Source organism: Numenius arquata, chromosome 6, assembly GCF_964106895.1.
Source record: "Numenius arquata chromosome 6, bNumArq3.hap1.1, whole genome shotgun sequence".
NCBI lineage: Eukaryota > Metazoa > Chordata > Aves > Charadriiformes > Scolopacidae > Numenius > Numenius arquata.
Genome location: NC_133581.1, coordinates 1055820 through 1066047, shown reverse-complemented (window position 1 = coordinate 1066047; position 10228 = coordinate 1055820). Strand labels below are relative to the sequence as shown.

The window sequence follows — 10228 nt, the reverse complement described above, 5'->3', positions numbered from 1 at the left end:
AAAAAGGATTTGGTCATTGAACACAATAAGGAATGGAATGATCCAGGGGGGAGGGCAATGCGTGCGAGAAGGGTGTGAGGCTTAAACCCCCCCGGGTGCGTGTTGAGCAGCTGGAGTTCAGTCTGAGAACCGTGGGCAGAGATGGCAGAAAGGGCCGGGCACACGGTGTCTCTGTCGACGTGTGCTACGTTGGCCAAGGGCCGGGACTTGCTCCCGTATCCACATTTTAACTGCAGTTAAAAAAGAAGGTGATCCCATTTTTTAAGAAATGCAATGTTTTATTTATTTTTTAAAAATAAATAAGTCATAAATTTACAATTCCAGTGTTGTGTTAACACCGTGGGGGAGGTATGGTCTCTTCGGGGATGTCGGACCAGGCTTGGAACAGCTTCTCTCTCACACCTCCTTGAGCGTTTGGGTTCTGGGGGTTTGGGTTTTTTCTTGTTTGTTTTTTTCCTAGCAGCACTTCATAATGCGTTTATCAATGCAGTTTCTAGGTGTAACTGTTGGCAGGTAACAACCACTGCAGGCTGTAGGTTTGCTGAGACTGAGCTCAGCTTTCGGGAAAAGAGAGAAGCCTGAAGAACAAGGTGAGGGGGGACTTCGTGAGGTGAAATGTTGGGGAGACTGTTGCTCCGGTCGAGAACATGGCTCTTCTAGTATTATCTCAAATTAAGGGCAAAATTTCAATAACAAGGATGGAAGAAGCTCCTCTTTCAGACCACGGTGTCACCTGTTTCTCTGCCATGGCAGGGTTTAAAGCCACTGTCCCCTCTGCAGCTCTGGGAGGCGGCGCTATTTTGGCTGAATGGCCAGATCAATACACTGAGGGTTCAGCAGCACGAGGGTCTCCCGGCGGCGGGGGCTAAGGCTGCAGTAGTCTCGGATCTGCTCAATTGCAGGGTGAGGATTGGGGGGGCCCATTCCCCCCCATTTCTCTTCAGCAGTGTTCGGGGGGTTTGTTGTTGTTTTCGTTTTTGTTTCGCTGAAAAATTTGGAAAATTTGATCTATGGTACCATATCTTTAGGATAACAGCTTGTAATAAAATAGTTGCAGTTTCCATTTCCTTGTGTAGCCCTAATTATATCTTATTTCACCTCTTAATTAAATCTTGCTGTTTATAAGTGTAGGACTGGTGAGGGCTGACTCGTTTGTGGGGGATCAGGTCTGTCCCCCCTCCTCTGCTGGGGAAATCTGGTGACCACCAGTGCTGAATTTTACAGGGTTCTGGGGACCTGGTGCGAGGAAACTCTGGCAGGACAAACTCTGCTTCCTGGGCTAATGGTGTTTCAGGAGTGGTGTGAGGAAGGCCGGGATGTGGCTGCACTGTACTGAATTATTGCCATTTCCTGCTATTTTTTTAGAGCCTTAAGCAAAGTCTGTCTTAAATGGTGCTAGGAAAAGAGTTGGACCATATGTTTCCAGTTCCTTCCTTCTGGAGGAGTGAGAACTTGCTGTGTTCAAAGCTGCTCGGTGCCCAAGGTCATGAAGCAGGTGAGGGAAAGTCTGTGTGGAGGTGGGGACGGGGGCACTGGTGCTAGTTCTGCATTCACAAAATAAGGCTCTGCTGTCCCAGAAAGTGCTGGTGTGACAATGGCAAAGAGGAACCTACTCCTCCTTGCTTGCAAGACAAGACCAAGCCATTGGGAACCTGTCCCTGTGTTTGGCTGGAAGGTTTTGTGATGGTGAAGCAGAGGAGCAGTGTCGGGGCTGGAGGAGGCCGAGGACCACTTGCCCTTTGGGCAACTTTCATTAGACTTTGGTAGTGGAATGAGACTTATTTGTTGTGTCCCCAAAGCAGGGGGGCACTGCTGTGAGTCACAGGAGGACGTACTTCATCTAAAATGAGAAGGGATAAAGCTTTGAGGGCCAAGGTATGATGCACTCCTAAGGGGAGAGCAAATGGCAGGAGCAGTGTGTCGTGTCCCCCCAGGGGTCTAAAGAACACAGACATTTGGGCAGTTTGGGTTTCCCAGCAGCGAGGATCGGATCCTGCAGATCACTGCTGAGCCCTCTGTTGTCACTATCGGGGATGGCAGCTTGTAAAAGCAGCTCCAGAGAACCACTTTCTGCTACTTGACTGGGTAACTCAATGGGTTTTCTCGAGAGCCAGACTCAGCTTTCAGTGTAAGGGAACCTTACGGGCAATAAAACTGCCTGGCTCTTTGTTTCAGCAACAAAATTATTATGAAACAGTTTAGAAATTGTGTTAACTGTTGTTATTCTAAGCCCATAATATGGAACTAATGCAGCTTCATGAGAAAAAGTTTCAGTGAAGCTCTAAAAATGTCAAATTGCTGCAGATGAGAACTCTGCAAGTGCTTTTGTGGTAGCGGGAAGAAATCCTCATAATATGGATTGTAATTGCCCAAGGAGCCTGCTCAAGGCTGGCAGGGTCTTCAGGAGATATGGATCCTGAGCTGAGAACTTGCCTGAAGTCCTGTGAGAGTCAAAGCTAGAATCTGGACTGAGAATCAGCCCCTGGGAACAAGGGGAGATTAGAAAGAACTAAAGCTCCAATGCTGGTAATGCCCATTTCCACAGAAGGAAATGCTGGTTTATGTTGGGTGGATACCAGTTTACTGTCACTGGGTGGAGAAGCAATGAAAAAACAGCACTGGTTGTGTAAGGAAGTGACATGCTGACAGAAAATGGTGTAAGCTTCTATCAGACTGACCTTTCCTCCCATGAACGGGGGCTGTGTAGGCTTCACTCTGGGCTCTCAGCTGGTAGGAGCAAACTGGGGGGGCTGCTGGAGAGGGTCTCGCCGTTAAAACTTCGCTCAAAGGGATCTAGCTCTGGGACCATGGTGGTGTGAAGAGATGCATGTGATGAATGATGAGGGAACTCACTCTAAAAACTCAAGTCTGAATCCAGACTAAAATATGAAAGTAGATGCTGCCGTGAATGCCAGCACATCGCTTGTCTTCACCCTTTCGTGCTGCTTCAATCCCTCGGTGCTGAGGGAAACAAAGAGCGTGAAGCACTCTCGGAAGGGTGATCTCCTCAGGCTCCTTCCAATATCTAGGATAACAGAGCAGTAAATTCCTGAGGGATTCCAGGAGCTCCCCAGAGTGGAAAGGGATAGTAGTAGTTTGTCAAGCTGGTCTTTAACTTCACTATGTACCTCCCTAAACCTTCTTGAAATGGAACAGTAAGAAAGGAAAGCATCTCATAATATGCTTTCTTCAATCTCAACATCTGTTTGAGCTCCTGGGGGCTCAGGCATGGCTGCTGTAGGCCTTGACACCTCTGCCACTGGGATCTTTTCTTCCAGGTGTTCTCTGGAGCCTTGTTCTCCCTCAGGAACGCTCTGCTCTGCTTCCTTCTGAGTCTCTGGCTTTCCAGGAAATCCTGCTTTTGCGTAGTTCTTCACCATCTCCTGCACCTCCATACTCAGACTTCTCAATTTCTCCTCGTACTCTGCCAGTGCCTCCTGCTGGAGCTGCAAACAGAGACCTCAGATCACTCTAAGCACCGAAGCCGAGCAAATCTCAGGCCGAGAAGGGTATAAAACCTGCTCTGAGACAGACCAGTATGATGAGATGTTAGCACTTATAATTTTGGTCTCAGCCCTATATTGAATGACTTCTCTGCACCCCTCAGGCCATCTCTGGCTGCCCTGAAGGTGGAAGCGGAGAGTATTTGCTGATTTACATTACTCTCATTTGCACCACAGTTTGCTGCATTCAGCCTGCAGGTTCTCTGCACATCAGCCTTGAAGGAGCATGAGTGTGTCCTGTGTGTTCTGAGCGTCTGAGGAGCTCAGGGATGAGACTCAGCTCCTCTCAAGACACATTTTCATCACACTTTAGATTTAGGGGGGTTAGTGCTGGCCCAGGGACCGTGGGAGTGCAGCGCCTCTGACTTAGAGCTGTGTGGGCTCCTGTAGAACCACCTTCTAAGTCATTCATTCTCTCAGCACACAGTGGGTGTGTGTGTGGGGAGGATGAGTGTAGCATTCATTACAGAACACATGAGGCAGACTGATCCCCTGTACTGTTTTGGGTTCCCTGAGACACAACATTGACCCTGAGCTTCAGCTTCGCCTTTACTGAATTTCACTGAATTTCACTGAATTTTTTTAGAGTTGGAAGGGACCATATAGATCATCTAGTCCAACTCCCCTGCTGAAGCAGGATTGCTTAGAGAATGAACCTGAGAATTTACCTGACTTTCCTTCTCCTTGATTGTTCTCAGATTATCTGCCTGCTTCTCTTCCAGCTTCTGCTGGTACCTGGCCGTCTTCTCTGTCACCTTTAAAAAGAACAAAGTAAAACAAACACACTCATATTTAAGTTTTTATAAAGAAATGCTTTAGCCACCCCAGCTTATAACAGCAAGAGGCAGGGTTAGAGAGCACACGTCACAGTGTCCCCCTCATTCCCAATTCTGAACAATTTCTGCTGCCTCCAAGTTATTCGTGTGGCACGCGGGACGTTGAGCTCCAACACTCGGGAAGCATCACAAGTGTGTGCACAAGTGTATGCACACACACAGAGACACACACGGTCTGGTCAACAAGGGGCTGGGTCTCTGAAGGGCAGAGATGAGATCCTTAGGGATCCTCCCCTTCTGCAAAATTTTGCACATCATTAAACAGGTGGGGGGTTACACTGCTCATAAAAATTCACTGAATTAAAAGTGCAAAATATCCCGGACGGCTCTGTTTGTGCCACATCTCTGAGCGGGTGGGAGGACAGACACGACCCTTAGGGACCTGCAGTATTTTAGGAAGGGCAGTCGCTGTCTCCAGCTGCGCTTTGGCTGTCACACAGACACTCGGGGGCCTCGGTGCAGCAGCCGTTACGGGATTTAAATGCCCGGGAGAACTCGCTCTGTCCGAGATGCTGAGGGTGTGCAGGGGACAGAAAGCAGAGACGCTGGGGCAGATGGTCACAGGAGAACTCACCAGTTTGATTGTTTGCACCGCTTCCTGAATGTGGGAGTTATTAATTTCTTTCTTCAACCTTTAAAGAAAGGAAATGTATAAAACCTTACGATCCATCTGTTATCTCTATGTAAGTTTATCAGTACCGGTAAGTGCCGGCAGTGGGACAGGACAGGATGCTGGTGCCCACATGGGAACACGGGTGTGTTACATTCTCAGCGTCCTCCCACACTGAGAGGCTGCTGTCATTTTAGGAAAGGCAAATAAAACACTATTCAAATTTGACTGAGACATAAGCCAAATAATTGGATGCAAGATTCTATTTTTTTCAGCTTAACAGACAGCAGAGGGACCTTGCTGTGAGCCGGAAGCAAAGGAGGTAGTGCACCCTCTCCTGTACCCTGGGACACGCGGAGCTGCTACAGCCGATTGGTGGCACACAGTACTTGACTGCACCTTTTAGAACAGCGGGAAGGGGCAGGAAGGCTCCAGCCATCCTGTGCCCAGACACAGCCTCTTCACTGAGAGGGGGCTGAACTGATTACAGAGTCTAGAGAGGCTGGGGAAGGCCTGCCTTTGACTCTGGGGGCAGAGGAATACCCACCAAGGCACGAGGGGAGGCAGGAGGTGTTGGGATGTTCTCTTAGGCTTCAGCTGAAGTGACTGGAATGTGTGCTGTCACCTCAGCAATTAGTTTATATCCCATTTAAGAGAACCAGAGAGACGGGTGCAGGGGAGGTTTGTCTTCAAGGTGCAATTTCTCCATTTGTAATGCCCTCCCCCTGTAATTCCATACAAGCTGCTATTCCGTGCAGCGGGGCAGGAGGCATTTTTAAGGCACTGCTCTCTGCTCAGGCTATTCCGGAGTCCAGTAAGTGGAACCAACCTTGCAGACTGTCTTACAAAAATTCAGCCTATGGAGAAAACCTGCTAACCCAGGCGTGAGGGCAGGCAGCACCCTGTCCCTCACCCCCCAGCGCTGCCACTGCCGGCCTGGTTGGGTTAAAAGGTTTCCCTGATGGTGAGAGGCTGGTGTGGAGCGCTGTTCCCTGCCCCAGCAGGACTGCACAGCCAAAGCCCATGACATCTACCCCGTACCTCTCCTGAGCAGCCTTGTCACTCGTGTTCCTCATCATGGTCTGGATTCGGTCCACTCTCTTTGCCTCCAGCTTCTTCTTGATGTCTTTAATATTGCTGTGGAGAGAAGAGCACTGTGAGGGGTGGGACTGGGTACAAACCAGGGGCTGAAGCAGCCCCTCCACGGTCACTCTCTGGAGTGCTCTGCTGTCCAGAAAAGCAAAGTCTGAGTGACTGTGCAGCAGAAAGCCCTACGTCTTAAAATATTCTTGTCTTGTAACTTTTTCTTTTTTTTTTATTTTTAAAGTGACTCATAACAAAAGGACAAGAGAAAAATAGATGTACATGTTGTATTATTCAGTTGTTTTGTAGACCTACATTGGGTTCCTCTGGAGCAGCAGGAGACTTGCTGAAACTACCTACGCTGCTAAATGAAAAAGAAAGACAGAAAGAAAGAGAGAGCTACACGGCTGCATAGGAGAGCTAAGAAGAAGCCCTGAAGGAAGCAGAAAGGCACATAACTATGGGCTGTGACGTGCAAAGCAGAAAGCATAAACACTTAAAGGCATTTGATCAACCAGTAGAAAAGATGAAGAGCCCAAAGCCCAGGAAGCCTCAGCCCTGTGCCCCGACTGAGGCCTGTGCAGCCACCAAATCTGCCGACGGCAGCCCAGAGAGCGTGAGAAGCCCGGCAGAGGAAGGTGTTAATGCCAGAGCATTAAAGGCTGCTGGTGCACCATGAGTTCTTCACCCTGGCCCTGCACGTACACGATGATCACAGCAGGACAGCTGCTAAGGTGGCCGTAAGACTGGCCATCGCCTTGTGGCCCATCAGGACAGAGCAGCTGGTTAAGAGCAGTGTAAGAGAACTAGCGTAGGGTAACCTTTCCCTCCTCCGCCTTCCCAGTTTCCAGTCTATCCTCCAGCTTCTCTACGTTCCTCTCCCATCAATGGAGTTTAGCTCTACTTTTGGACTTCACAGGTCCTTGCCCTGAGAGGAAAAGAACTTCATTGCTGTGCTGTGGGACAGTACTCCCTGGAACATCACTGGCTGCCCCACATTTCTTCTCCTGGGAGAAACAGTAGTCACTTCCCTATTCTTCTTCTGCACCCCATTCGTGAATTTACACACTTCTGTCACATCCCCCTCAATCATCTGTTCTCCGAGCTGAGTCCTATTTCATTTCTTTTTGTGCAGAAATGTCTCCTGGCTGCTGCCTGTCCTTGCCACCCCCTCCTTGCTCTTTCAGAGCTCTTTGTTGGAGCTGGCACACGGAAAAGGTGACTGCACTATGGAGATGGAGCCAGCGGCGTAATTCTGACTTTGAATCTCTTTCTTTCCGTATAATTCCAAAAATTCTGTTTGCCACTTCAGGCACTGAAGAGCTGTGACTGCTGAGCTGGCTCTGGGAGTACCCACAGCAGCTGGAGGTCTCTCTCCTGAGTGACAGCAGCTCATCCCTGTGCACAGTTGAGCTATGGCTGGTTTCTTCCGTTCACATTATTTTGTATTTATTCATACCAAATTTAACCGCCATTTTACTGCCCGTTGCTCAAGATGCTTAAATCTTCCTGGAGCTCCTCACAGCCAGCCGGAGATGTGAGATGTGACTGTACTAAACGACACTGGATTGTTAGAAAAACATTACCCAGCTACTCGACCTGTTTTTCTTAGTCTTGTCTGTGCTGCAGAGCAGAGAGAACCAGAGACTGTCTCAATAGAGCACACAAAAAGAGGAAGTTTTGCCTGATTTAGCAACTACGGCTGAGGGAGGATTTAATGGGAAGGAGGAACGAGCGAGGATTTTAGCTCCAGGACAGTGTTATTGCAAGAACAAATGGATAAGCGCCTGACCAGAAACTGGTGAATTGATTCTGCCGGTTTATTTAAGTACTGGCACCAAGATGCCCAATTCACTTAGACTGAGCTGGTCCCTGGAAGGGATTATGGGATGTACTGACCCCAGCAGATAGAGATGACACCCAGTGACCAGCAGTCTTATTTCCTGTCTTTCTAAATCAGTCAGTCAAGGCTCCTCACTGCAGCCTGAACACTCCTACCCTGTGTGGTGCCTCGTGTCTGCAGTACAGCGCTTTGACATCTAGCAGAGAATGCCACCCCAGAGGAGAGCTGTGCATTATTACTTTGTTATGCAAATACTAAGTTTACCTTTCTGATGACTCCTTCAGCGCCTTCAGCTCAGCTGCCTGCTTCGCTCTGGCGAGCTCTGTTATCTTCAGAACTTGCTGTTCAAGGGATGAAAACAGGATCAAAACCAAACAAACCGAGACGGGACACAGCACACCATCCGTAAATTACCGCCGGATTCAGCTTTCTCCCTCCCTCACTGAATTCCAGGGGCCAGCTCATCCTCCAGGCTTTGTGCAAAGCTGTGCACCACAGCAGTGAGCTCAGCTGTGCACACAGATTGGGCCACGCTCCTGGACTGACTCCTCCAAGGCTCCGAAAGGCACCCCGTGAGCCACCACACGCCTCCGGGTTATCTTTACCGACAGCTTCCTCCCTCTGTGCTGGAGGCAGCACCAGAGTCCCTGTACTTGTGGGCAGGTGGGAAACAGCAGTAAATCTTACCTTCGAACCAAGAGAGGCCAGAGAGAGGATGGGCCTCTGTCTCGTGGAAACAAAGCTCTGTGGAAACTCCTGGCAGAGCGTCAGCGCAGCGAGACCTGCCCGCCCTGCTGCGAGAAGCCTGGAAGGAAGAGCCCTGGCTGCTGGGCTACGTGCTCGGCAGTAACACCTCAAGGGGTTTTATTGCCTTTTTGTAGCCTTGCCCACTGAATCTCACAGTCTTTGACAGAGTTGTGAGACAAGGATGTTTTATTGCTTTGGCTTCTCTCTGGGGCTAAGCACGATTTCCAGGTGAGCTAGTTCTCAAGGGGCAGGTTTTTTCCCCTGGGGGTTGGTATAGGCCAGACCAGCCAGTCTTGTAGACAGCTTGCAAGGTGCTCGTCAAGCTGAAGTGCACCAGGGAACCTAAGATTTAAGACATGATGCAAACTCCTTCGGAAAGTACGGATAGGAAAAGGTTTCCAAACCCCGGAATCATCCCCCTTTCATTGGAACAGATGGCATACGCCATATTTATTATCACCTTCTTGTGGAATGCCCTTTGTCTCCAGGTGTTACTGTGTCTCTGGCTGGTTTGTGCTTAAGGTGGGGGGTCTGAGGGAGCGGGAAACACCGGTGCACTGTCAGGACTCGCTGGTGACACCCTACGTGGACGCTTACTCTGACTTCTACCAAGTCAAACAGCAAAACGCTTCCCAGATTTCAAGAGGAGTGAGATCCAGTGCTAAAAGGGTGGTCCCAGGAGCACTGTCTCCTGCAAGGCTTTCATTTTATTAGCCTGGATGTGGCAACGGCTGCTCTGTTCCCACGTTATCTGTCCTCATGGGATGACAGCAGTGAGTGTGGCTGTCCCCACGGCATGTCTTTAATGATGGCTGCCACTGGTGACCCTGCAGGGCTTCCCCGTGCCTGTGTGTCACCCTGCCTCTGATGGTGCGGCATGGAGCAGGGAGTGGTGAGAAGCGTGGTACAGCCTCACGTACCCACGCTGGCACCTGGCAGCGTGTGAAGCCAATAAATGCCACGTTAACCCCAAGCTAAGCTGTTGGGGTTTGAGCAGATGGAGCCTCATGTGCTCCAACACGCGGCTTCTCTTTTTTTTTTTTTTTTTTTCAAATTGCAGGCCTTTAAAAAAAGTTTCTGCTGGATTGTTATAGCTTCTAACAAATAAACATCACTGCCTACATTCTCAGTTACCTTCCTGGACCAGACAATGCTCAGAGGGGTGTTTTCTGCCCTGTGGCCACTTTTCCAATCTCACAGTTTAGTGAAGAACTTGGTTTTTCAGGCTGTCCTTGCAGGGGCTCTCCTAGGCTACAGCTTCTGTTGACACTCGCAGTCCTTACCTCGGTGGCGTGCTGCTCCTTCTTCCTTCGAATCCCATCGTGGTGTTCCTCCCCCAGTTGGATAAGGTCCATCTCCAGCCTCTCCCTCAGTTCCAAAACTCGGCTGTCAATGCTTTCTGCCACGTCTACAGGATTTGCACATGTACCAACGTCACCCGTTGTCAGACTCCTGCAGAACAGACACAGTGGCTGTGCTGCTTCTAGAGATGCTGATACCACCCTGACCTTCCCACCCACCCCCCAGGGAGCTGTGGCTGCCCCCACCACGCCGCGCTTCCTTTGGACAAGGGGAGCCCGTGTTTCTCTTGGGGATCCCTCTGCTT

General features: G+C 49.7%; 1 protein-coding gene across 2 annotated transcripts in view; it reads right to left on the bottom strand.

Moving 5' to 3' along the window:
* Nucleotides 1-263: 263 nt before the first annotated feature.
* PLCB2 (phospholipase C beta 2) overlaps nt 264-10228 on the bottom strand; it is a 47991-nt gene continuing 38026 nt past the window's right edge. For both annotated transcript variants that reach the window (XM_074148469.1, XM_074148470.1), the window contains exons 27-32: nt 9906-10074; nt 8140-8216; nt 5991-6086; nt 4914-4971; nt 4172-4258; nt 264-3446 (exon numbers count right to left, since the gene is read on the bottom strand). In XM_074148469.1, coding sequence (XP_074004570.1) covers nt 3174-3446; nt 4172-4258; nt 4914-4971; nt 5991-6086; nt 8140-8216; nt 9906-10074 — 760 coding nt within the window. In that variant the 3' untranslated portion in view covers nt 264-3173. The remainder of the gene's footprint in view (nt 3447-4171; nt 4259-4913; nt 4972-5990; nt 6087-8139; nt 8217-9905; nt 10075-10228) is intronic.